Source organism: Abramis brama, assembly GCF_963993115.1.
Source record: "Abramis brama genome assembly, chromosome: 22".
NCBI classification, from domain to species: domain Eukaryota; kingdom Metazoa; phylum Chordata; class Actinopteri; order Cypriniformes; family Leuciscidae; genus Abramis; species Abramis brama.
Genome location: NC_139984.1, coordinates 10,766,370 through 10,789,579, shown reverse-complemented (window position 1 = coordinate 10,789,579; position 23,210 = coordinate 10,766,370). Strand labels below are relative to the sequence as shown.

General features: G+C 43.6%; 3 protein-coding genes across 4 annotated transcripts in view; 2 read left to right on the top strand and 1 right to left on the bottom strand.

Annotated features, from left to right (window-relative positions):
• adcy6a (adenylate cyclase 6a) overlaps nucleotides 1-3,935 on the top strand; it is a 57,065-nt gene extending 53,130 nt beyond the window's left edge. For both annotated transcript variants that reach the window (XM_084097943.1, XM_084097944.1), the window contains 2 exons: nucleotides 1,388-1,512; nucleotides 1,597-3,935. In XM_084097943.1, the coding sequence (XP_083954069.1) occupies nucleotides 1,388-1,512; nucleotides 1,597-1,725 (254 nt within the window). In that variant the 3' untranslated portion in view covers nucleotides 1,726-3,935. The remainder of the gene's footprint in view (nucleotides 1-1,387; nucleotides 1,513-1,596) is intronic.
• Nucleotides 3,936-5,145: 1,210 nt separating this feature from the next.
• On the bottom strand, nucleotides 5,146-16,652 carry spmip11 (sperm microtubule inner protein 11). The gene is made up of 3 exons (XM_084099227.1): nucleotides 16,486-16,652; nucleotides 7,036-7,171; nucleotides 5,146-6,935 (listed from the first exon to the last, which is right to left on the bottom strand). Exons 1-3 carry the CDS (start codon nucleotides 16,574-16,576, stop codon nucleotides 6,887-6,889), a joined length of 276 nt encoding a protein of 91 aa, XP_083955353.1. The 5' UTR covers nucleotides 16,577-16,652; the 3' UTR covers nucleotides 5,146-6,886.
• A 1,644-nt stretch (nucleotides 16,653-18,296) lies between these two features.
• On the top strand, nucleotides 18,297-23,196 carry LOC311073161 (polypeptide N-acetylgalactosaminyltransferase 6-like; the record flags this gene model as incomplete). The annotated part of the gene is made up of 10 exons (XM_084098643.1): nucleotides 18,297-18,502; nucleotides 18,612-18,784; nucleotides 19,731-19,880; nucleotides 20,097-20,331; nucleotides 20,781-20,898; nucleotides 21,608-21,808; nucleotides 21,909-22,040; nucleotides 22,152-22,253; nucleotides 22,415-22,585; nucleotides 22,772-23,196. The coding sequence occupies 10 exons, from the start codon at nucleotides 18,297-18,299 to the stop codon at nucleotides 22,883-22,885; spliced, it is 1,602 nt and encodes a 533-aa protein (XP_083954769.1). The 3' UTR covers nucleotides 22,886-23,196.
• Between the last annotated feature and the right edge of the window lie 14 nt (nucleotides 23,197-23,210).

Below are 23,210 nucleotides of genomic sequence, written 5' to 3'. Positions count from 1 at the left end.
TCTTAAAATATCAAATAATTTGATGCTGTTGATGTAAAATGTAATGTGACTCCCCACAAATAAAATGGTATTTTTAAATTAATTATTCATGAGATTTGTAACAAAACAAAAAAATCTCTTGATTAAGATGTGTATGCATGTTTTTAAGGTGTAAAAAAAATCTTTTAAATTGTTTACACCCAGTGTTATTGTTAACTAAAACTATTAAAAATGTTTTTGTTAATTGAAATAAAGCCGAAATAAAGAAAAATATTTGATGGAAGAATATAAACTTTAAAAACAAATGTTAGAAATTACAAATGTTGCTTTGGCAACTAACTGAAATCAAATATAATGACTGCATGTATAATATATGCATCTATAATGACTTACAACTAAAACTGAATAAATTAAATTAAATATTTAAAATAAAAACTAATACAAGCACATAACAAAGTTACTAAACCTTAAACTGAAATAAAAAAAAAAAGAATAAAAAAAAAAAGCTAATTCAAAATATTAATAAATACTATAATATTATTATATAAATAATACTAAAAGAACACTGGTTACACTACATGATGTCACATGACATTCATTTAAAATGAAAGTTTTTCAAAACCATTTGAAACCAGCATGAATACTAAGGGCACTTTCACACTGGCAGTTTAGTTTGAAACGGGGCACGGATTGCAGGAAAAATGCTGTCATGTGGACCCGGGAGTGCACCGGGAGGAGGTGGTCTGAGTTCGGTTGCACTCGAACTGTGCCGCGATTCGCGTGAATGTGAAACTCGGGCTATTTCCCTACTATATAGTATGTGAAAAACAGTATGTGACAAAAGAAGTAAGTCTGACATCATAGGACTCATAAAAAAGTAGGCAAAACTATATACTATACAATAAACTGCATACTATGGACACTTTACTATCCCATGAGGCCAAGGGAGAGGATTTATGAATAGCAGTGATGCTGGTAGTTCCCATGATAGCATGGTGAATGTAGTACGTTCGGTTTACATTCATACTACACACATTTTTATGAATGGATTTGTGAATGGCAGTGAAGCGACGTAACCATAGAACATATAAAACAATGGACGTAGTGTCCGTGACGTCACCCGTAGGTTTCTGAAGAGCATTTTTGAAGCCCAAAGTGGGCGGAGCCGGCCATCGCCATCTTGGCAGCGCGTCACTCCCGGATAACCGAAAATGGGCAAAGAGACAGGATTAGCTGAGGTGACGTGACGCTAGCAGACAAACGACTAGTATAGCCACTCAGTGGCCACAAACTTTAAGGCTTAATATAATTTAAACGGATGAAATCTCTCTCCGTCCCGGACCTCGGCAAACGTGCACAGTGTGAAAGAGTACATTTCTAAGAAGTTGGCATATGCATGTGTGTGCAGGGCTGAACATTGGGCCAGTGGTTGCAGGAGTTATTGGAGCCAGGAAGCCCCAGTATGATATCTGGGGAAACACAGTAAACGTGGCCAGTCGGATGGACAGTACAGGGGTCCCGGACCAGATTCAGGTAAACCTTCAATCCCGTAGAGGCTCACAGTATCGTCGTCATCCTGAGTAAGTCACGTAGAAGTGATTTTCTGGTATTTTACAGGTGACCACAGACCTGCACCAGGTGTTGGCCAGTAAAGGTTACCAGCTGGAGTGTCGAGGGGTCGTAAAGGTGAAAGGCAAGGGTGAGATGACCACTTACTTCTTGAACAACGGACCTCCCAACAGTTAGCAGTGCACTAGAATTTCTTTGGATTCCCACAATTCCCCAGAGAGGAGGATTTCTCCAGGCAAACTGAAGACAAACAAGTAGCCATCGCCATCACTTGAAGAAAGAAAACAAACAAAAAAAGGAAGATTATTGAAAAAACAAAGCAGACTCCACACTGGAGAGTCGTGGCGGCCGTGGATATGCCTGTGCACCTTGAAGGACGATTGTTTTTAAGCCTCTCCCTCAGGCTGCTTGAAAGATGCAAAGTCTGTTTATTTAATAAAGGCCTTTATTTGCCGAAGAAAAACGCTGTACATAAGGCATTTTCTCCAGTTTTATTTTTGTGACTTTTTTTCCCCCCTGTTATTTTTATTTCAGGAGAATATAAATACAGGTACTCATGTTTCGTTCGGAATTCCTTATTTATTTTGATCTTGATGTTTTGTGCAAAAAGTCCTTTATGGAAAAAAGTTGGAAAACACATACACATTTATACCGTACATAAACATGTACGCTCGTATATTTGTGCGTGTACGAATACAGTATCTGTATAAATTATAAAGAGAACTATTGACCAAAGACCAAAGTATTTAATAGAAAAGAAGTTTGCGAAAGTTTTGAATCTTATGTAATGCCCTGACGCCCTCGATTTCCCTGTTTTTATGGCGTTTTATCATTTAAAGTAAATCACACTGATTGACCAGCGATCTCTGTCACTGGCAGAGCGTCGTGCTCTGGATCATATGAAGGATTGAATGATTTAATTTAAAGTCTTTTCCTTAAGAATGACAAATTCTAGATGGAAAAGTGTGTGGAAAGCTGTGGAACAGTAGGGTTTTTTTTTTTTTTTTTTTTGGGAAGTACGACCAGGTCTGGGCCTTTAACGTCCTCAAGGAAGACTTCAGTTTAGTTTTGTGTGTTCCGTCAACCATTTCTTCTTTTTTCAAAGAAGTATTTTTGGTACAAAATGAAATAAAAGGAAAAAAAGAGTTTTTCGGAGGCATCTGGGGAAAAGCCACGGCATTGGATACCACGGTACAAGACAGTTTATCGAGATCCAATTCATTCTAGAAGGACTTTTTTTAAAAATGAAAGAAATATATCTATAAATTATGACTGAATACTGTGCTTTGTAATCTCGAAGGGGCATAACTCTTTTCACTGTGAGGTTTCTATGATACGACTAGCTGCTTTCTTGCCAAACTAAACAGCTCAAAAGCATGTCTGATTGTGGTATCTTCTCTACGATTTTTGTTTGTTTGATTCCCTTAAGTTTTAATGTTTGGGTATTTTGTATCACCTCTGTATCCGTTTTTATTCCTATTCTGGTTGTTCTTATCTGTTTGATTATGATTCCATTCCAGCTGAGGAGAGGGAACAAAGACTTGAGAATTGAGACGTTCTAGCAAGTTGGTACTAACTGATCAACTGCAGTCAGTGACGTATGAACAATATTCCCTCCACTCCATCTCTTTAAGGAAAAAGCCACATGGGGAAATACATAATCAAAACATACACTTCAAATTCATTTAGATGTACTATAATACTTAACAGTTGCTAGCCTGCTAATTGCTAACATAGAACCAATAGAGACTTACCGTACACTGCATGCCTGCAGTGCGAATTGCAGTGCATTTGCCTTAATTGAACAAACTTCAGTATATGATAACAGTGCCTCTTTAAATCACACGCTAAAACCGCGCAATTCACCTGTTTGATGCAACCCATTACAGCAACGTTTGTTAACTCGGTCACCTCTTTCAGCGAATTGACTTGCATGATGGCCAAAGCACTGTCTTTCTCCTGCTGTGTGTTCTTCACTTATTGAAAACTTGCTGTGATAGTAGCTTGGTCATTGCATGTCAGTTGGTCACGTTCGTACCAAAGGCAGGGCGCCCCGTTGTTCCGTCCAGTATGTGCAATAAAAGCGTGCACGAAAGGAGATTCAGCGTGAGGGAAGGAAACATACTATCTGATGTACTGTGAGCAAGCAGGAGTGTATTTTAGTACTACTGACTCTCACACTGGGGCCTCTGTCTAGATCAGGGCTGAACGACTCCTGATCGTTTCTTTATTTTCATTTACCTTTTTGTTCGTTTGTTTGTTTCATTTTTTACTTTAGTCGAAGGATTAGAAAAGGGACACGCTTTTCAACTTTGCAAAGGAAAGTTGAGAAAAGACTCTTGAATATAGACAAACTTTTCCCCTCAAAATAAAAAATATCTGTTTTATTTGTTTTTTGTGATTGCTTTGTATTGTGTTTTTTGTTTAAAGGGATAGTTCACCCAAAAATGAATATTCTGTCATTTATTCACTTTCATGTCGTTCCAAACCCGTTAAGACTTTCGTTCATCTTTGGAACACAAATGAAGATATTTGTAATGACATTTCTGTTCCTCCATTGACAGTCTATGCAACTACAGCTTTGACGCTTCAAAAATTTCATAAAGAGATTGTTATTCACCTATAAACATTGATCACTGAACATAAACAGAAGCTCAACCTAACCTGCTTGACGCGTGAGAAAAAACCTCATTGGTTCTTGCTGAAGCTCAGACGTGCTGCGTAACACGAGAATGAACCTCATTGGTTCTCGCCGAAGCTCAAACGTGCTGCGTAACACGAGAATGAACCTCATTGGTTCTTGCAGAAGCTCAAACGTGCTGCGTAACACGAGAATGAACCTCATTGGTTCTTGAGGAAGCTCAAACGTGCTGCGTAACACGAGAATGAACCTCATTGGTTCTTGAGGAAGCTCAAACGTGCTGCGTAACACGAGAATGAACCTCATTGGTTCTTACAGAAGCTCAGACGTGCTGCGTAACACGAGAATGAACCTCATTGGTTCTTGAGGAAGCTCAGCAGTAACACGAGAATGAACCTCATTGGTTCTTGCTGAAGCTCAGCAGTAACACGAGAATGAACCTCATTGGTTCTTGCTGAAGCTCAAACGTGCTGCGTAACACGAGAATGAACCTCATTGGTTCTTGAGGAAGCTCAAACGTGCTGCGTAACACGAGAATGAACCTCATTGGTTCTTGAGGAAGCTCAAACGTGCTGCGTAACACGAGAATGAACCTCATTGGTTCTTACAGAAGCTCAGACGTGCTGCGTAACATGAGAATGAACCTCATTGGTTCTTGAGGAAGCTCAAACGTGCCGCGTAACACGAGAATGAACCTCACTGGTTCTTGCTGAAGCTCAAACGTGCCGCGTAACACGAGAATGAACCTCACTGGTTCTTGCTGAAGCTCAAACGTGCCGCGTAACACGAGAATGAACCTCACTGGTTCTTGCTGAAGCTCAAACGTGCTGCGTAACACGAGAATGAACCTCACTGGTTCTTGAGGAAGCTCAAACGTGCCGCGTAACACGAGAATGAACCTCACTGGTTCTTGCTGAAGCTCAAACGTGCCGCGTAACACGAGAATGAACCTCACTGGTTCTTGCTGAAGCTCAAACGTGCTGCGTAACACGAGAATGAACCTCATTGGTTCTTGAGGAAGCTCAAACGTGCTGCGTAACACGAGAATGAACCTCACTGGTTCTTGCTGAAACTCAAACGTGCTGCGTAACACGAGAATGAACCTCATTGGTTCTTGAGGAAGCTCAAACGTGCTGCGTAACACGAGAATGAACCTCATTGGTTCTTGAGGAAGCTCAAACGTGCTGCGTAACACGAGAATGAACCTCATTGGTTCTTGAGGAAGCTCAAACGTGCTGCGTAACACGAGAATGAACCTCACTGGTTCTTGAGGAAGCTCAAACGTGCTGCGTAACACGAGAATGAACCTCATTGGTTCTTGAGGAAGCTCAAACGTGCTGCGTAACACGAGAATGAACCTCATTGGTTCTTGAGGAAGTTCAAACGTGCTGCGTAACACGAGAATGAACCTCACTGGTTCTTGAGGAAGCTCAAACGTGCTGCGTAACACGAGAATGAACCTCATTGGTTCTTGCTGAAGCTCAAACGTGCTGCGTAACACGAGAATGAACCTCATTGGTTCTTGAGGAAGCTCAAACGTGCTGCGTAACACGAGAATGAACCTCATTGGTTCTTGAGGAAGCTCAAATGTGTTCTTGCACATCAAGTGAAAATGCTTGAGCTGATGTGTGAGTTGAATGTTTATATGTGAATAAAAGCCTAAATTATATCCGTTTAGTGTATAAAGTGATCGTGTTTCTTTGGACTAAACTGCTCAATTCATATGGATTAGTTTTACGATCTCTTTATCAACTTTTTATGTGTCAAAGTGGAAGTTGCGTAGCTGTATATGGAGGAACAGAAATCTCTCAGATTTCATCAAAAAGATCATTTGAGTTCCGAAGATGAACAAAAGTCTTACAGGTTTGGAATGGCATGAAAGTAATAAATTATAACAGAATTTTCTTTGACAGAATAGTTTTTTGGGTGAACTTTAAATCCCTTTGTTTTGGTATATTTTAATCATTATATTTGAGTGACCATAAATGATGCATCATTTGAAGGGTTTTAGTCACCTCAAATTATTTATAGGCACATTGTACATTTCACCAATTTGATCACCATTATTGTGTGTTATATATATATAATTTGTTTTCAATGAATGATAGTGACTTTAATAATCAACCTAATATCACTTTAGTAGCTTCAATAACTTCAATTATGAACTTCAATGACTTCAATAATCAAACTGATTAATTTAATGTTGAAACTTTACCTGTAAATAGAGATGCCTTGCAAATAGTAAATATTTTATGCATTTGGTGAGTTGAACCATTTTGTAATTAAAACACCAGTGCTAAGGTAACTTAACATTTAATCCTAGATCAGTTATTTCAATGTTTTAGTCCATTTCTGATAAAAAAAACATTATTTTTACTTTAACTTAAAAATAAATTTTAGAAAAATTGCTTCAGGTAAATTGTAAAGTTTAGTCACAAATAGTTCACTGTTTTATTAATACTAGATTTTGCCGCCATTATTCAGGTATATGCAAAGAATAACATTTAGCACATACAGTATGGGACTAAATTTATTACACTAAATTCTCAAAACAATATGGCACAGTCATAAATGTGTGTAGTGGATACACGTTACATTTGCGTATCCTCTGCACCTCTTGTTCTGCAAGGTGACATGACACAGTAGTGTTGAAGCATTATGGGACAGTGATCATTTCATAGTTTCATGGATCAGGGATCAAAACAAGCTGAAGTCTGGGTAGGTCATTGACATCTCATTCACAAACCTGAGAAAATAAATGAAATATATGTATTAAAGCATTACACAATTATTTGTTGACACATTTGGCCTACACAGTTTGGCTCATAGCTTAAGATTCATCATACTTTGTCATTTCGCTGTTTTTGCGTGGGAAGTGACGGGTTCGAGTCCAAGGCTCCTGGTTCTTCAGGCCTCCAGTGGGAACCCACCAACCATACTGCTGGTTGTCCGTCACAGGTACACGATACAGTTCTTTAGGAGCTGAAAGGGAAACAAGATCTCATCAGTGACCACCAAGAATGTTGCGAATTAATGAAGATCTAAAGCAGGGCTGCTAACTTTTGAGTTCAACTTGGAGTGAGAATTAAAGTATTGTTTTAGATTTTGATTCAATTCATAAGCTTGCGATTTGATTCCCATCTTGATTTCAATTAGATCCAATGTTGATTCATTTCAATATACTGTGTTATTTCAGGTACAGTACATGTTATTTTTTTTCTCCAGGAAAAAAGTCTCTGAACTGCTGTACACTACAGCCTACAGGGAACCAAGTCAGCTGTACATTATTATTAAAAGTTAAAATTAACAACTGATTTGTAAACAATTGCATATAAGGCAGTTTTGTAATAATAACTTTTTAGTGATATAAGTGAATGTAATATAATGCAAGTTTTTTTTCTCTCAAAATGCTCATTTTTCTATCAAATTTTTCCCATACTATGGCCACTGAGTGGAATGCAAGGTTGTTTCGCCATGGAATAGCCTAAAACAATTTAAAAGATAATTGTGACTTTTTCTCTCACAAATGTGAGAGATAAACTCTCAATTGTGAGTTATCATGTCAGAATTGCTAGTTGTTTATAACTCGCAATTCTGACATTATAACTCACAATTGAGAGTTTATATCTTGCAATTCTGACTTTTTCTCGCAATTGCGAGTTTATATCTTGCAAATCTGACTTTTTTTTTGCACGTTTATATCTCGCAATTTTGAACTTTTATGGCACTGGCGAGTTTATATCTCACAATTTTGAATTTTTTCAGAATTGTGAGATATAAACTAGCAATTGTGAGCTATAACGTCTAATTCTGAGGTAAACAATCATTTAAAAAAAAAAACACAAGTCAGAATTGCGAGATGTAAATTCGCAATTGCAAGATTTCTTTTATTCAGTGGCGGAAACAAGCTTCCATAGACTGACTTTCCTGAGGTAAACAAAGTTACGTGACATTGTGTACAAGCTTTTTTATTGGCGTCTGGCCGAGCGATTACATGACATGATACATTTCAATATGTTGTTTCTTTCAACATACCTTCGGATGTTCATTCTGTGCTATAACTATAGTAAAGAGGAAGAGACGGCGATTGAACTTGGAGCTACAGCGATCTCTCATGCTCATTAAAGAGCCACAAAACCACTTTTTTCTTTGTTTGTTTAAATTTCGTAATAAAATTGATAGAAACTAGTGCAAAATGCCCGTGCAAAATCAGTTTTTAAGTGTGTTTTTAGTAATTGTTGGTTTGGTGTGTTTGAGTGCACATTGTTACAATTACACAGCAAAAGTTCAGTGACATTTTTATTTGTGCATGGTAGAAAGCACAACGTGAACTCCGAGAAAACGCTATGCTTGAGCAAACATTTTGTGAATAGGCAACTACAAATGATGCCCGTGAAAGAGAATGTGAACGCATTGAAAAGGATATGTTTAGTTGGTGAATAGCATTTACACAGTAGCGATAACGTTAAGTGCACCAGAATGAAATATAATATTCAGAAGTAAACAGCATAGCTGACTTATAGATTCAGTTTACATCCACAAATGAATAAGCGCGTTGATTCAGAGAGCAGTGCAAAGTGCAAAATCAGTTTTTGTGAGCTGATCGCTGAACAAAAAAGTTCAGGAGATATTTCTTTGCAATGGCTGATTTCAACAGTTTCAATATGATAAAAAATAACTTTTATATTGATTTAATGGATTAATTGCATTTTGGAAAAAAAAGTGTCATGAATTTATTGCATTTTTGGGAAAAAATAATCCGTTTTTATAATAAGTCTTTGAAACTCAAAATCTGGATTTGAATTTTTTATGTTATTATAACCTAAAGATGCTATGTGAAAGTTTGAAACAGAAAATAGTGGTTCTCTTACGAGAGGTTCTCTCGTATTGCGTAAGCTCTGCTTACGCAGCGGGAAAAGCCTTCTTTTCTCGAGATACTGAAACCAAAAATTATCCTTAATTTCATATATTGTCAACGCAGTGCGGCTGCAGGCAGCTGAGCTAGAGCGGCATACTGCGCGCTCATTGGCTGCCGCGCGGCAACTGCTTAAGCCTACCAGTGAGCCTGGCGTGACGTCACGCCCAATGAGGGCGCGCGCGACCTCGCGCGTCACAGCCCGCCAGAATGGGCGGCGTCAGAGCGTATATAAGGAAGGCTCGTAGGCTATATTCTCTGATTTCTGTCTTTTCAGCGAAGCACTCGCATCGCTGGTCTCTGAGAGGAAACCGTCGCCGTGGCCTTCTTGGATCAAGCTAACGAGCCAGCTTAGGACAGCCTGAGGAAGCCGGACGATCTCTTCGCCGCCTTCAGCCTGCCGTGCCAGCTCAGCTATCCGGCGATACATATCCTTCCGTGTTAAGCTCTTGTGTGTATTGCTTTTCTCCGCAGCACTCTAAAAGAGCACGAGGCGTTGTTTCAAATGCCTCGCACCACGTGCGGCTCATGCCGCTCACCGCTCAGCGACGGAGACCGCCATCTTCTCTGCGCTCTCTGCCTGGGACGGGATCATGCAGTCGTCGCGTTTTCCTCGGGCGGCTGCGAATGCTGTGAAGAGCTGCAGATGTCGACCCTGCGGGCTCGACTCGCCCTCTTTTCAGACGCCGCTCCTGCCGTTGCTGGGCCGCGAAAGAAAAAACGCCGCTCACAACGCCCACCGGAGCCTGAGACACGAGCCAAGGCCTCGCCGGAGCCTCTCCCGCGAGCCTCGCTCTCTCCCTCTCCGCCCCCGCTCCCCGACGCGCAGCCGACGGCTCTCGCCCTCGATGCCGTCGACACAGCGGATGAAGCGGACGACAACGATCGGCTGGACACATGCTCATTGTTAGCGTCGGACAGCGAGGCGTGGTCCGGCTCCGCCCGATCCGCCTCCTCCACTAGAGCTTCCAGCAGGGCTCCCGCCGGAGTGGAGGCCGAGCTTCTCCACCTCCTCACTATGGCGGTCGAGCGTTTGGGCCTCGAGTGGTCTGCGCCGGAGGTACCCCCGCCTAACAGACTTGATGGATGCTTCCTGACCACCAGTCGCCAGGCTCCAGCGTCTAGACCGGCGCCGTTTCTGCCTGAGCTCCACGACGAGCTTTCTAAATCCTGGAACGCTCCAGTTTCGGCCAGACTCCGCTCTCCGGCCTCATCGACTCTCTCCCGCGTGGACGGAGCCACGGAGAAGGGGTATGACCGGATTCCACCGGTCGAACAGGCGGTTGCAGCGCATCTTTGCCCCCCATCCGCGAGATGGCGCTCAAAGGTTGCCCTCCCGTCCAAAGCCTGCAGGACTACTTCGGCGTTCGCCAGCCGCGCTTTCTCCGCCGCTGGGCAAGCCGCCTCAGCTCTGCACACAATGGCGGTCCTTCAAGTTCTCCAGGCGGACCTCCTCCGCCAGCTTGACGAGGGAGAACTGGACAGATCGGCCCTAACCAACCTGCGCAGTGCGACGGACCTTTCCCTTCGCACGACTAAAACAGCAGCCCAAGCGATCGGACGATCCATGGCTTCGCTGACCGTCATCGAGCGCCACCTTTGGTTAACTCTCGCCGATATGGGGGAACAAGAGCGATCCGTCTTCCTGAACGCCCCGCTCTCGCCTACTGGTCTCTTCGGCCCGGCAGTGAGCGGCCTCGTGGACCGTTTTTCTGAGGTACAGAAAGCGTCACAGGCCATGAACCTCTTCCTGCCCCGCCGCTCGAGCTCCGCTGCAGGCCGCTCTAGCCAGCCTCCTGCACGCAGCTCCGCACAGCGGCCGTCTCGACCCCCAGACTCTAAGCAGCGCCAGCGCGGCCGCCCCAGGTCCCGCTCCACCAGCCAGCACAGGCCGCCGCCCCCGCGTGGGCCTCGGCCTAAGGTAACGCTGAAGCCCGAGCCTGCTAAGTCCTCCTAGCACCCGTCGGGAGGAAAAGACGGGCGGCTCCCGCCGCGGCCGGACCACCGTCAAAACTAAGATGTATCCCTCTGCCAGTCCCCTTGTCAAAGGCTACTGCAGTAGTGCCCACAGCAGCCAACGAGCCAGTTTCGCAACTCTCTCGCCTGCACACAAACGCCGTTTTTACGGCGACCCAGATAAATCGAATAAAGAGTGTAATGTCTGGTCAGACGGCTCACGCCGTCAGTGTTATGAGTGTAGTAAACATGCCCACTTCCCAGTGCTCATCACTACACACAAGCACAAATTCCCCTGTGTACCCCACAGAGTGCACTCACATAAAGCGCGCTACGGCCGCTCGAGTGATAACTGTAGGTCACGTGCCCACACTTCAGTGCTCACACCTACACAGTGCTCGCTCTGTCTCACACGCTTGGGTAACGGAACATTCTGCCACTGGCCGCGTGTTAATACAGAGCCCTGTGCCCGCTACACAGCACGCACACTCTCAGTTAAACATGTACGAGCCAGCCACCGGCTGTGTGTTAATAAAGAGCCCTGTGCCCGCTACACAGCACGCACACTCTCAGCTAAACATGCACGAGCCAGCCACCGGCGGTGTGTTAATAAAGAGCCCTGTGCCCGCTACACAGCGCGCGCACCCTCATGTACACACGCACAAGTCAGCCACCGGCTGTGTGATAATAAAGAGCTCTGTGCCCGCTTTACAGCACGCACACTCTCCGATAAACATGCACGAGCCCGCCCCGCTTCTGCGCCGCGAGCCGTCTCACAAAACGCTCTCTCACAGCGCTGTTCAGCCGGCTGCCGCCATCTGCGAACCCCCCGTTCCCCCTCACTGCCACTGCGCGATGCGCGCTTACACCGCCACAGATTCCCCGTCCCGCGCTGTGCGACGGGCGAGAGTCAGAGGCGATTCGACCCCTAGCTATGAGTGCGAATGCATGGAAAGCTATCCAGGGTGTGTCGAAGTGGGTACTGAACACAGTGATAAAGGGCTATTCGCTTCAATTCGCTCGCCGCCCTCCGCGCTATCGCGCTCGGGCCGAGACTACAGTGAAAGCGGATGCAGCGCATCTGCTTCACACAGAAATAGCGAATTTGCTGCGCAAAGGGGCGATAGAACGGGTTCTCCCTCCGGGTTCCGAGGCAGGCGTATACAGCCGCTATTTCCTCGTACCCAAGAAGGGCGGAGCACTCAGACCTATATTGGATCTGAGATATTTGAACAAAACGCTTATGAAACGGCCGTTCAAAATGCTCACAACCAGTCAAATCCTCGCGCAGATTCGCCCGGGGGACTGGTTCATATCTCTCGACCTGAAAGACGCGTACTTTCAGATTCAGATTATACCCCGTCACAGGCCATTCTTGAGATTCGCCTTCGACGGCCAGGTATATCAGTACACCGTCCTGCCGTTCGGCCTATCCCTGGCACCCCGTACATTTACGAAGTGCATGGATGCGGCTCTCGCACCCCTGAGATCGAGGGGAATGCGAATCCTGAACTATCTGGACGATTGGCTCATTATAGCGCACTCGGCGGAGGAACTAGTTTCCCACAGAGAAGCGCTTCTCGGTCACCTGCAAAGCTTGGGTCTTTCCGTGAACTGGGACAAGAGCTCTTTAGCCCCCAGCCAGTCTATCACTTTTCTGGGTATAGATCTGGACTCGGCGGCAATGACAGCCAGACTGTCCGCACAGCGCGCGCGCTGTGTTCGACACCTCGCCGCCTCCTTTCAGGAGGGAAAAGTTTTTCCATTGAAAACTTTTCAGAGGTTGCTGGGCCACATGGCATCAGCAGCAGCTGTCCTGCAGCTGGGTTTACTCCGAATGCGTCCGCTTCAACGCTGGCTAAAAACGGAGACGCCCCGCAAAGCATGGATTTCAGGCCGTACTCCAATCAGAGTGACTCAGCGCTGTGTTACAGCCCTGCAGCCCTGGCTGACGGCCGAATGGTATCAGCGGGGAGTGTCGATGGGAACCATCGCACACCGCAAAGTGATCTCGACAGACGCGTCCAACATGGGTTGGGGAGCGACTCACGAAGGCAGTCCGATTTGCGGCCCGTGGTCGAATACGGAGAAAGACCTTCACATAAACTGTCTAGAGATGCTGGCGGTCGAGAAAGCGTTGAAGCACTTTCTACCGCTTATACGGGGACACCATGTGCTAGTTCGCTCGGACAACATGTCAGTGGTGTCGTACGTGAACCGCCAGGGTGGAATCAAATCCAGAACCCTGTGCGCGCTCGCAGAGCGCCTCCTATCCTGGGCTCAAGGCCCGTTGCGCTCCCTAAGGGCAGCTCATGTACCCGGTCGTTTGAACGACGGCCCGGACAGACTGTCCAGGGACAACGTTCCCCCAGGGGAATGGTCTCTACACCGCCAGACGATACAGACGCTTTGGCGTCGTTTCGGCGAAGCGAAGATCGACCTCTTCGCCACGAGCGAGAATGCTCAGTGCCAGAGGTTCTTCTCGAAAAGGGAAGACGCGCTGGCCCAGACCTGGCCCAGCGCCCCGCTGTACGCGTTCCCACCGATCTCGATGCTACCTCAAGTGCTAGCGAGGATCAGGAGTTTGAACTGCGCAGTGCTCCTCATAGCCCCGCGTTGGGAAAACCAACCATGGTTCCCCGAGCTAATGAGACTGGCAGACACAGCCCCATGGCCGATTCCGGTGAGGAGAGATCTCCTCTCTCAAGCCCGAGGCTCGATTCTGCATCCCCATCCAGAGCACTGGTCTCTGCATGCGTGGATAATCAACGATTACTCGTTGGCTTGCCAGAAGGGGTAATTAACACGATCACGCAGTCCAGAGCCCCCTCGACGAGGCGGCTCTATGCGTCTAAATGGTCAGTGTTTAACAAGTGGTGTGTGAATACGGGTTCTAATGCTCGAACCTGTGGAGTTCCACAGGTACTGAAATTTCTCCAAGAGATGTTGGACGCGGGCAGGTCCCCCTCCACGCTCAAGGTTTATGTCGCGGCCATAGCAGCGTTCGCTGAGTCGGCGCGCGGCCGTGCACTGGGCAGAAATGAACTCATTACCCGCTTTCTACGCGGGGCCAGGAGAATGAACCCTCCACGGCCCCCGACGGTTCCTATTTGGGACCTGTCCCTGGTCCTGGAGTCCTTAAAAGCGCATCCCTTTGAGCCTTTGGACTCAGTGGAGTTGAAATACTTGACGCTTAAGACCGTTTTTCTGCTAGCTCTGGCTTCAGTTAAACGTGTGGGAGATTTACACGCGCTGTCCATCAGCGCGTCGTGCCTCGAGTTTGGACCTAACGACTCGTTAGCCATTCTCAAACCGAAGCACGGCTATGTCCCCAAAGTGTTAGGCACTCCCTTCAGGACTCAGGTCGTTACCCTATCGGCTCTGCCGTCCTCCAGCAGTGAGGAAGGGGTTAACTGCCTTTGCCCGGTCAGGGCGTTAAGGTGTTATGTGACGCGCTCTGCAGCCTTCAGGTTCTCAGAGCAGCTTTTCGTTTCGTTTGGCGGGCGCACCAAGGGTCGCGCCGCTTCGAAACAGACACTGTCCAGATGGATAGTAGACGCTATTGCAGCAGCTTATGCGTCAAAAGACCTGCAATGTCCGTTAGGCATACGGGCTCATTCCACCAGAGGCATGGCCTCATCGTGGGCATGGTCCAGTGGGATTTCCATTGATGACATTTGTAAGGCGGCGGGCTGGGCGTCCCCCTCCACATTTGTTAGGTTTTATAACCTGGAAGTTCCCGCTATGCAGGCTAAACTTCTGTCAGTCTAGTCGTGATTCGTGTCCTGCCCAAGGGTCAGGCTGTATTTCCGATTAGCTTGTCTGTTGAGCTGCACGCTCAGGGTATCAGTTAACATGAACCGGCAGTGCCGTTCTGTGTTTTTTCCCTATGTGTGCTTATGAACATGTGTTGGCCCGCACCGCTGGCCACCTGTTTAATCACCTCTATGTTTTTCTATGAGTCATATGTGATTGTTAGGCTCGCACGGCGTGGACAAAGGGTTCCCGCTGCGTAAGCAGAGCTTACGCAATACGAGAGAACCTCTCGTAAGAGAACGATACTTGGTTACTCACGTAACCTCGGTTCTCTCTAGAGAGGGAACGAGTATTGCGTTCCCTGACCGTGCTGAGCCTATCGCTCGCGTCGCTTCAGTCGACAGAAAACAGAGAATATAGCCTACGAGCCTTCCTTATATACGCTCTGACGCCGCCCATTCTGGCGGGCTGTGACGCGCGAGGTCGCGCGCGCCCTCATTGGGCGTGACGTCACGCCAGGCTCACTGGTAGGCTTAAGCAGTTGCCGCGCGGCAGCCAATGAGCGCGCAGTATGCCGCTCTAGCTCAGCTGCCTGCAGCCGCACTGCGTTGACAATATATGAAATTAAGGATAATTTTTGGTTTCAGTATCTCGAGAAAAGAAGGCTTTTCCCGCTGCGTAAGCAGAGCTTACGCAATACTCGTTCCCTCTCTAGAGAGAACCGAGGTTACGTGAGTAACCAAGTATCGTTTTCATCTTGCCACTTTCTTGGTAAAGAAAACACATTTTTACTCAAATTAATCAAAATGGATTTATCACGTTCTGGAACCAAACTATAATATTCAGAAGTAAACAGTGTAGCTGACAGAGTGTTTATGTCAGAATGTTTATTTTTAAACCACAACCTTCTAAAAATGATATATTTAACGATATCTTTAGCATTTCTCATCCAAACAACGTCAAACTTGGCACTGCACTTACTCGTGCCCGTAGCGAGACACCTGTCGAATTTGAAATCCATCGGACTAACGGTTCGAGAGATATGTGGACACACACACATGCATACAGACAGACAGACGTTTCTGTAATTTATAGATAGATGGAAAGCTGAGACTTTGTTTTATATCAAAAGTAAACTGCTCTGTCTTTTGTGTTTTTGTCTTTGCTCCTCAATGTTTTATTTTTTTCATTGAGGGCAGGATTCTTTAGATTCTAGAGAGCATTTGATTGGACAGTAAATCTGATCAGAAGCTGAAGTGATGTCATCAAAATCATTGACCCATGAAGGAAGTGATGTTTGATTTCATGGGGACTTTAAGACTAATTTTAAAAATTGCATAATGTACATGAACAGATCTGAACATGATGTATACTGGATATCAGTTATTAATTTCTCTATTTTGAGAAAGCATAATTGCATGAACTAGCCTATACAAAACCTCTCTTTGGTTAGTACATGTAGTATGTGGGTGTTTGATGTATTTAGTATGAAATTACACCCCCGAACGCGTCTGATCATATCCTGATATCTGCTCTGGCTGCCAAGATGCAGGTCTGATGAGTCAGAAGGGAAAAACCAAACATACTGGACCTCACTACTAAGTTAAACGTAAACAGATGTGCTAAAGACGCGCAGCGCCTGCATAAAGTCGAACCAAAGCAGCCATACCTCGCGTATCTAGTTTGTTTTGGGCAGATGGTAACATCCTGTCCCCAATAGGGTTCTGATAGCCCAGATATGTGATTCCGAAGAAAGCCATAATCAAAGAAGTATAATTAGTAATAACGTTAACGTTACCCCAAGAGCTGAACGAGCACCGAAAAGAGTCGCAAGCACGAGCTTCACGCGCTAATGTTTAATGTGTTGTCATGGATACTTGCACTGCCCCTCATTTCCTGTTCATTCATCAGCACGTTTGCAAAAAACAATGCTCAAAGCAGAGTTAAATTTGATTACAGTCAAATTCAAAGCCATAAACACATTTCATGCTTCCTAAATATCACCTCCGTCCACTTATTATTTTCTTTAGTTGACAACTTGTTTGTATAGAAAATAAACCGGTTCAATTATTCAATGAGATGCACCTGGCATGACGGAATGATCTTAGCAGCTACTGCTAGAGAAAATGTCAATACGAGCCATTTTCACAATATCTTCTGTGTAGGCTACGTTTTCAACTGTGGTTACAACGCGTCCACTTTAGTGCAGGACTGCAGGTAACGTAGGCTACTTGAGCTGAAGCACCATTCTTTGAACCACCTCACTCCTTTTCGAGATATTTATCTTACAAATTACAGAAATGCTTGAGATCTCATTAATAGATGTGTTTATGGCTTCTTTGAACGCACCTGCTACAAAGCTGATGCATTCTCAAAATTCTCATATTTAGGTAGGCTTCTTCTCGATTTGGCTGTGGTTCTTTTGGAGATATAAATGTTAGACTTCCGCATTTGCTCGTCTTTTCTTATATCTAAGAAAATATTTTTTCTTTTTCTTTTTTAGTAAGATAACAAAATGTTATTAATGGGAGAGTTCCGTCTTTCAAACCACTTTACTCAGATATAGAGGCTACTTTGATAAACCTATAATTATTATTTATAATTTAGTGGTGACGGATTTTGTGGGAAATTGCGATATCATATGTCATTCGCCCGTGTGTGTAATGTATACTCACGCACACACACAAAAAAGTAGCTCTGGACTCGGTGGACTGTGGTGCTTTTATGGTTTGGAAGTTGCATGCTGCGTGAAGCTGAAAATTTGATGACGAATGAGAACAATTGATCATGGGCAGTCACCGGTTGTAAAAACAATTGTTTTTGCTTTTTATGTGTCCATCTGCTTTAACAAGATATCCATTATCCAAGTGTACACCTGTGTTTCAAAAGCAGTGCCAAAAAAAAAAAAAAAAAAAAAAAAAAAAAATAGTAGTAAAATCTAGTAGGCCAAAAGTTATATGTATCCTTAAATAGTCCTCCTAGGTGACAAATTAATTGAAATATTCCATGTTTTCTTCATAAAAAAAGAAGGGAAATGTTAAATGTTGTATAACATGTCACACTGAGGGACACTGTTGTCAATCTTCTAAAATTGAAAACAAAGTAATTTATTTTGCAGAAATGTTCTGGTACTACAACAAATGGATGAAGTTACATAAAGTTCTCATTGAACCAGAATTTGTGATCCAGTTTGGTTTGTTTTCATACAGGATGCGTTTACGAAGTCCTCAATGTGCATTAAATCTGAGCTGCTTGGGACTGACCCTTTTAATCACCATTCTATGGGTAATACAGCTGGATCTAGGGGGGTGGAGGTCTGCCAGCGGGTTTCAAGGCCTTTCCCTAAAGCCAAGATACAGAGGCAGTGTGGGTTTGAATTCCAGCAGCACTTGGCATTTTCAAAAGGATGCCTCTGCACCACTATTTGAATTGACTTCAGCATCATCTGGAGATGCCAGCTGTCCCTCTGGGTTCTATAGCATGAAGGACCTCAGGCCTCACATACAGAGACCTCAGGAGGATCCTGAAGGACCTGGAGCGGATGGAAACCCCTTCATAACTGGCATCATGACTCCTGTGGAGTTGAGGGAGAAGCAGGAGGGTCTTTCTAGAAACGGCTTTAACCAGTTTGCCAGTGACCGCATCTCCTTCCACCGTAGTCTTGGTGTTGACACGCGGCCCCCTGAGTGAGTATCATAAGAGGCAGTCTGAGCAAAATTGTTCGAGAGAACTTTTGACCATGTAGTTCTTGATTACTTCCAAATATCTAATCCAATTCTCTGTTACTCTTTTAAGATGCATTGAGAAAAAGTTCAGCAGATGTCCACGGTTCCCCACTACCAGTGTGATAATTGTGTTCCACAATGAGGCTTGGTCCACTCTCCTCCGCACCATCTTCAGTGTCTTGCATACTTCACCTGCTGTTTTACTTAAAGAAATCATACTGGTGGATGATGCAAGTACTCAAGGTAAGTTAAGGCAAAGATACATTGCATTTTTAGGTCCTTGGTGTGAATAAGGTTGACAATAAAACGAGCAAACAAATTCCATGGACTTACATTGAAGAAGAGGCCCAAGCCATATCTTGAGACTCCTTTGACTTGAGCTAGTAAGCAACCGCCCAAAACACCCTTGTAGCAATGCCAAAGCAGTCACCTAGGACACCTTAGCAATGCCTTAGCAACCATTCAGGACACACTAGTAACACCTTATCAACCACCTAAAACACCCTATCAACACCTTAACAGCCACCCAAGAAAATGGCAATGCCTTAGCAACCACCCAAGACACACTAGTGACATCTTGACAGCTACCCAAAACACCTTAGCAACACCTTAGCTACCACCCAAGACACTAGCAACACCTTAGCAACCACCCAGAACACAATGGCAACATCTTAGCAATTCAATTCACATTTATTTGTATAGCGCTTTTCACAATACATATTTCAAAGCAGCTTTACAGCAACAGCTTAACAGCCACCCAGAAAACTATGGCAATGCCTTAGCAACTACCCAAAGCACACTAGTAACACATTGATAACCACCCAAAACACCTACCAACATCTTCGCAACCACCCAGAACAACATGGAAAGACCTTAGCAATCACCCAAGAAACACTAGCAATGGCCTAGCAACACCTTAGTGACCATTCAGAACATCCTAGCAATCACCCAGGACACCCTAGCAACACTTTATCAACCACCTAGAACAGACACACTAGTAACACCTTAACAACCACCCAGAAAACCCTAGCAAAAGCTTAGCAACCACTTAGGACACCCTAGCAACACCTTGTCAACCACTCAGCATACTATGTGTTAAAACGCTATGTCTTATTCAAATGTGGAAATCTTGTTAAAACGGTATATCTTTCATTTGAAATCTTGTAGATTAAGGCAGTTTTCATTTCAGAACATCTAACTGCCCCGCTAGAACAGTATGTCAAGTCTTTTGAGATTGTGCGTGTCCTGAGGCAGCGTGAGAGGAAAGGTTTAATTGCTGCCAGACTCTTGGGTGCACGTGAGGCTGAAGGAGAAGTGCTTGCCTTCCTGGACTCCCACTGTGAGTACATACTATCGGGGACTTTAAAGAGTGCAGTGCACCACAACCTTTGGCTTTCACAGAAACTGAATTGACTGGAGGTATCAAATCTTAGTCCTTTAAAAGGTGAACATAATATATTCAGACAGTCATGAGGATCGAGTCCAACCAAAGTTGATTTGTTAAAGTAGGCACATTAGTCAAATTCATAATCTGATTTAGTGTGTGTTTTCCCAGGTGAGTGTTTCTATGGTTGGTTGGAGCCCCTGTTGGACCGGTTAATTCAGGAACCTACCACAGTTGTGAGCCCAAGAATTGCTGTCATCAACAAGGACAATCTACAGTTTATAAAGCCAGTGCCGTCAGCCCTCACACATACCCGAGGGAAATTTGACTGGATCCTAAATTTTGGCTGGGAGACTATACCTGAAGAAGAGAGGGTGAAACACAAAGATGAAACCTATCCAGTCAGGCAAATGACACACACACACACACACACACACACACACACACACACACACACACACACACACACACACACACACACACACACACACACACACACACACACACACACACACACACACACACACACACACACGTTGAGTTTCCAATCCATGTTATATTGGGACGTTCCATAGACATAATTATTTTTTTTCTGCACAAACTGTATACCCCAAAACTACCCATCATGAAAAACGTTATAAATTTTCACATTTTTGAAAAACATCATGGTATAATTTACAAGCTGTTTTCCTCACATTTGGGGACATTTGGTCCCCATAATGTAGGGTTTAACAGGACCACACACATATGCACGCATACAAAAGCACATTTTTCTCAGTAACGCACATCAGTTTAAATTGTGTTTATATCGCTGCTGCATGAGACACCAATTTTCATGTAGTTAATTTTTTTCAGGACACCTGCTATTGCCGGAGGACTTTTTGCCATTTACAAGCAGTTCTTTGAACACATTGGGACCTATGATGACAAGATGGAGTTTTGGGGAGGAGAGAACATAGAAATTTCATTTAGGGTAAGACCGTCTTGCAAGTTTTTATCTTTCGCATCCTTTAACAGCGTCATTACTCCAGTCTTCAGTGTCACATGATCCTTCAGAAATCATTCAAGTGAACTTTTGTTAACATGTATCATAAAATTAGACAATCTTGACATTTATCATTTTAACTAAATTAACTAAACTATAAAAAATAATTTTTAAAAATGATTGTTTATAATATACACTGTGTAATAAAATAACATAGAAAACAAAATATACTAAAATATATAATTAATAGTATATAACAAATATAGCAACTAACTGAAATAAAATAAAATTGTTGAAGTTCTAAAATTACTAAATCTAAAGCTAATAAAAAGCTAAATTTAAATTTGAAATAAAGTAAAATATTACACAAGCACATAACTGTTATGATTCCAGCATGTTCCCCTGGTCCTGCTTGTATTTTTGTTACTTCCTGTTCTACTCCATTGTAGTTTTTTGTTGTTGATTTGTTCTGTGATTATGTGTCACAGTAATTCTTATGTTCCTTGTCGAGTCTTGTCCTACATGGATGGATGTATGTTTGGTGCTGCTCATTCTGTTACCTCGTTTTTTTAATCCACCCGGCCTTACAACACCTAGTGCACTCACTAGTATGCACTCACAATTTCAAAAACTAAAATGAAATTGAATTTAAAATGACACTGCTCTGGTATCATACATTATGCATTGGCTCTTTCAGGTATGGCTGTGTGGAGGTCGTCTAGAGATCATTCCCTGTTCTGTGGTCGGCCACATCTTCCGCACCAAAAGTCCGCACACCTTCCCAAAAGGCACCGATGTGATCATAATCAACCAGGTTCGCCTCGCAGAAGTCTGGATGGGTGATTACAAGAAGATTTTCTACAACAGAAATAAAAAAGCTGCTGCCTTTGAAGCAAAGGTGAGAGAAGTGGATAATGTGTGTAATATGTTTAATTGATTGCAAAATAAGTCTTATTTGTAAAGCTCACATATTTCTCTTTTACTTTTGAGGAGCACAGAAATCATACGGGGACATAAGGGAACGCCTGAAGCTCAAGGAGAAGCTACATTGCAAAAATTTCTCCTGGTATCTAGAAAACATCTACCCAGAGTTCTTTGTGCCTGATTTGAACCCTGTGCTGTTTGGATCGGTAATGCAGTGTTATAATTTGATAATTTATTGCAGTAATAATTTGATAATTTACAGCAATATGCATGTGTGTGCATGCGTGTGTGTGTGCACGTGCTTATTGTGTCTGTAGCTGAAGAACATTGCCACAAAAACTTGTCTTGATATTGGTAAGAAGAATCCTGGAGGGAAGTCAGTGATTTTATTCATTTGCCACAACATGGGAATAAATCAGGTATTCTAATGACCACTGCTGTCATCCTCACATTAATATTATTATCATTATTTTTTGGCTATTTACTTAATTGCTTCCATACTTTTTCACACTGAATTTGACCACTTCTAAATATGAAAACGTAGCCACTCTGCTTTTTCTGTGTTATTTTATCTTTGTAGTATTTTGAGTACACGTCGCATCAGGAGCTGAGGCATAATATTGATAAGCAGCTGTGTCTGCATGCAACGATTGAGCCTGAACCTGTGCGAGTGGAGCTGTGCAACTTTCAGGGTGATGGAACCGTCCCAGCTCCACAACAGGTGTGGAGTTTCATTCTTGTTTCCCAACAGGTATAGTAGCCTACATATCAATATCACAACAACCCTTTTGCCCTGTGACATTGCAAAAAAAAATGAATGTACTATCATGGCACAAACTTATATAATCTCAAACTTTTGTGCACTTCATCATTTTAGAGATTTTAATTTGGTCTTTGTTTGTGTTATCTTACCTTATACATTTGCGATTGTTTGCAGATATATCTTCTCCACAGTGCTCTGTTTAATAAGTGTTTAATGGTGGAGTATGGCAACATCATCATGAAAAGCTGTGACCCTGCCAACAGTTATCAGCATTGGTCTTTCATCTGATCTGTGTCCGCCATCAGATTACCCGACTCTCTTTTGGAATATTGCACAAAATAGAAGTGCAATGAATAGTTGCACAAATGTTGCATCATGTTGTGCACTAATGTAAGTTTGTGCAATGCATCAGGAGTTCTTATTTGATTTAGTAAATTCAGTCAAATGAAATTAAACGTGACCTGATTAACACTAAAATCATTATTTTTCGAATAATGCACACTTTCAGTGCACACGTTTGTTTTGTTTATCACTGTTCAGTTGCTAACCAATGTATTTATTATTACATGCAAGCTGATGAATTAAAGATATAAAGACTTTTTGTAAGCGAGGT

What these genes read in the sequence shown, in the direction of transcription:
- spmip11 (XM_084099227.1), bottom strand. Translation starts at nt 16,576, where the DNA reads ATGGCTTTCTTCGGAATCACATATCTGGGCTATCAGAACCCTATTGGG. An exon ending in AAACAAACTAGATACGCGAG is followed by an intron (nt 7,172 to 16,485) that starts GTATGGCTGCTT and finishes TTTCCCTTTCAG; the next exon opens with CTCCTAAAGAACTGTATCGT. An exon ending in AAAAACAGCGAAATGACAAA is followed by an intron (nt 6,936 to 7,035) that starts GTATGATGAATC and finishes TTATTTTCTCAG; the next exon opens with GTTTGTGAATGAGATGTCAA.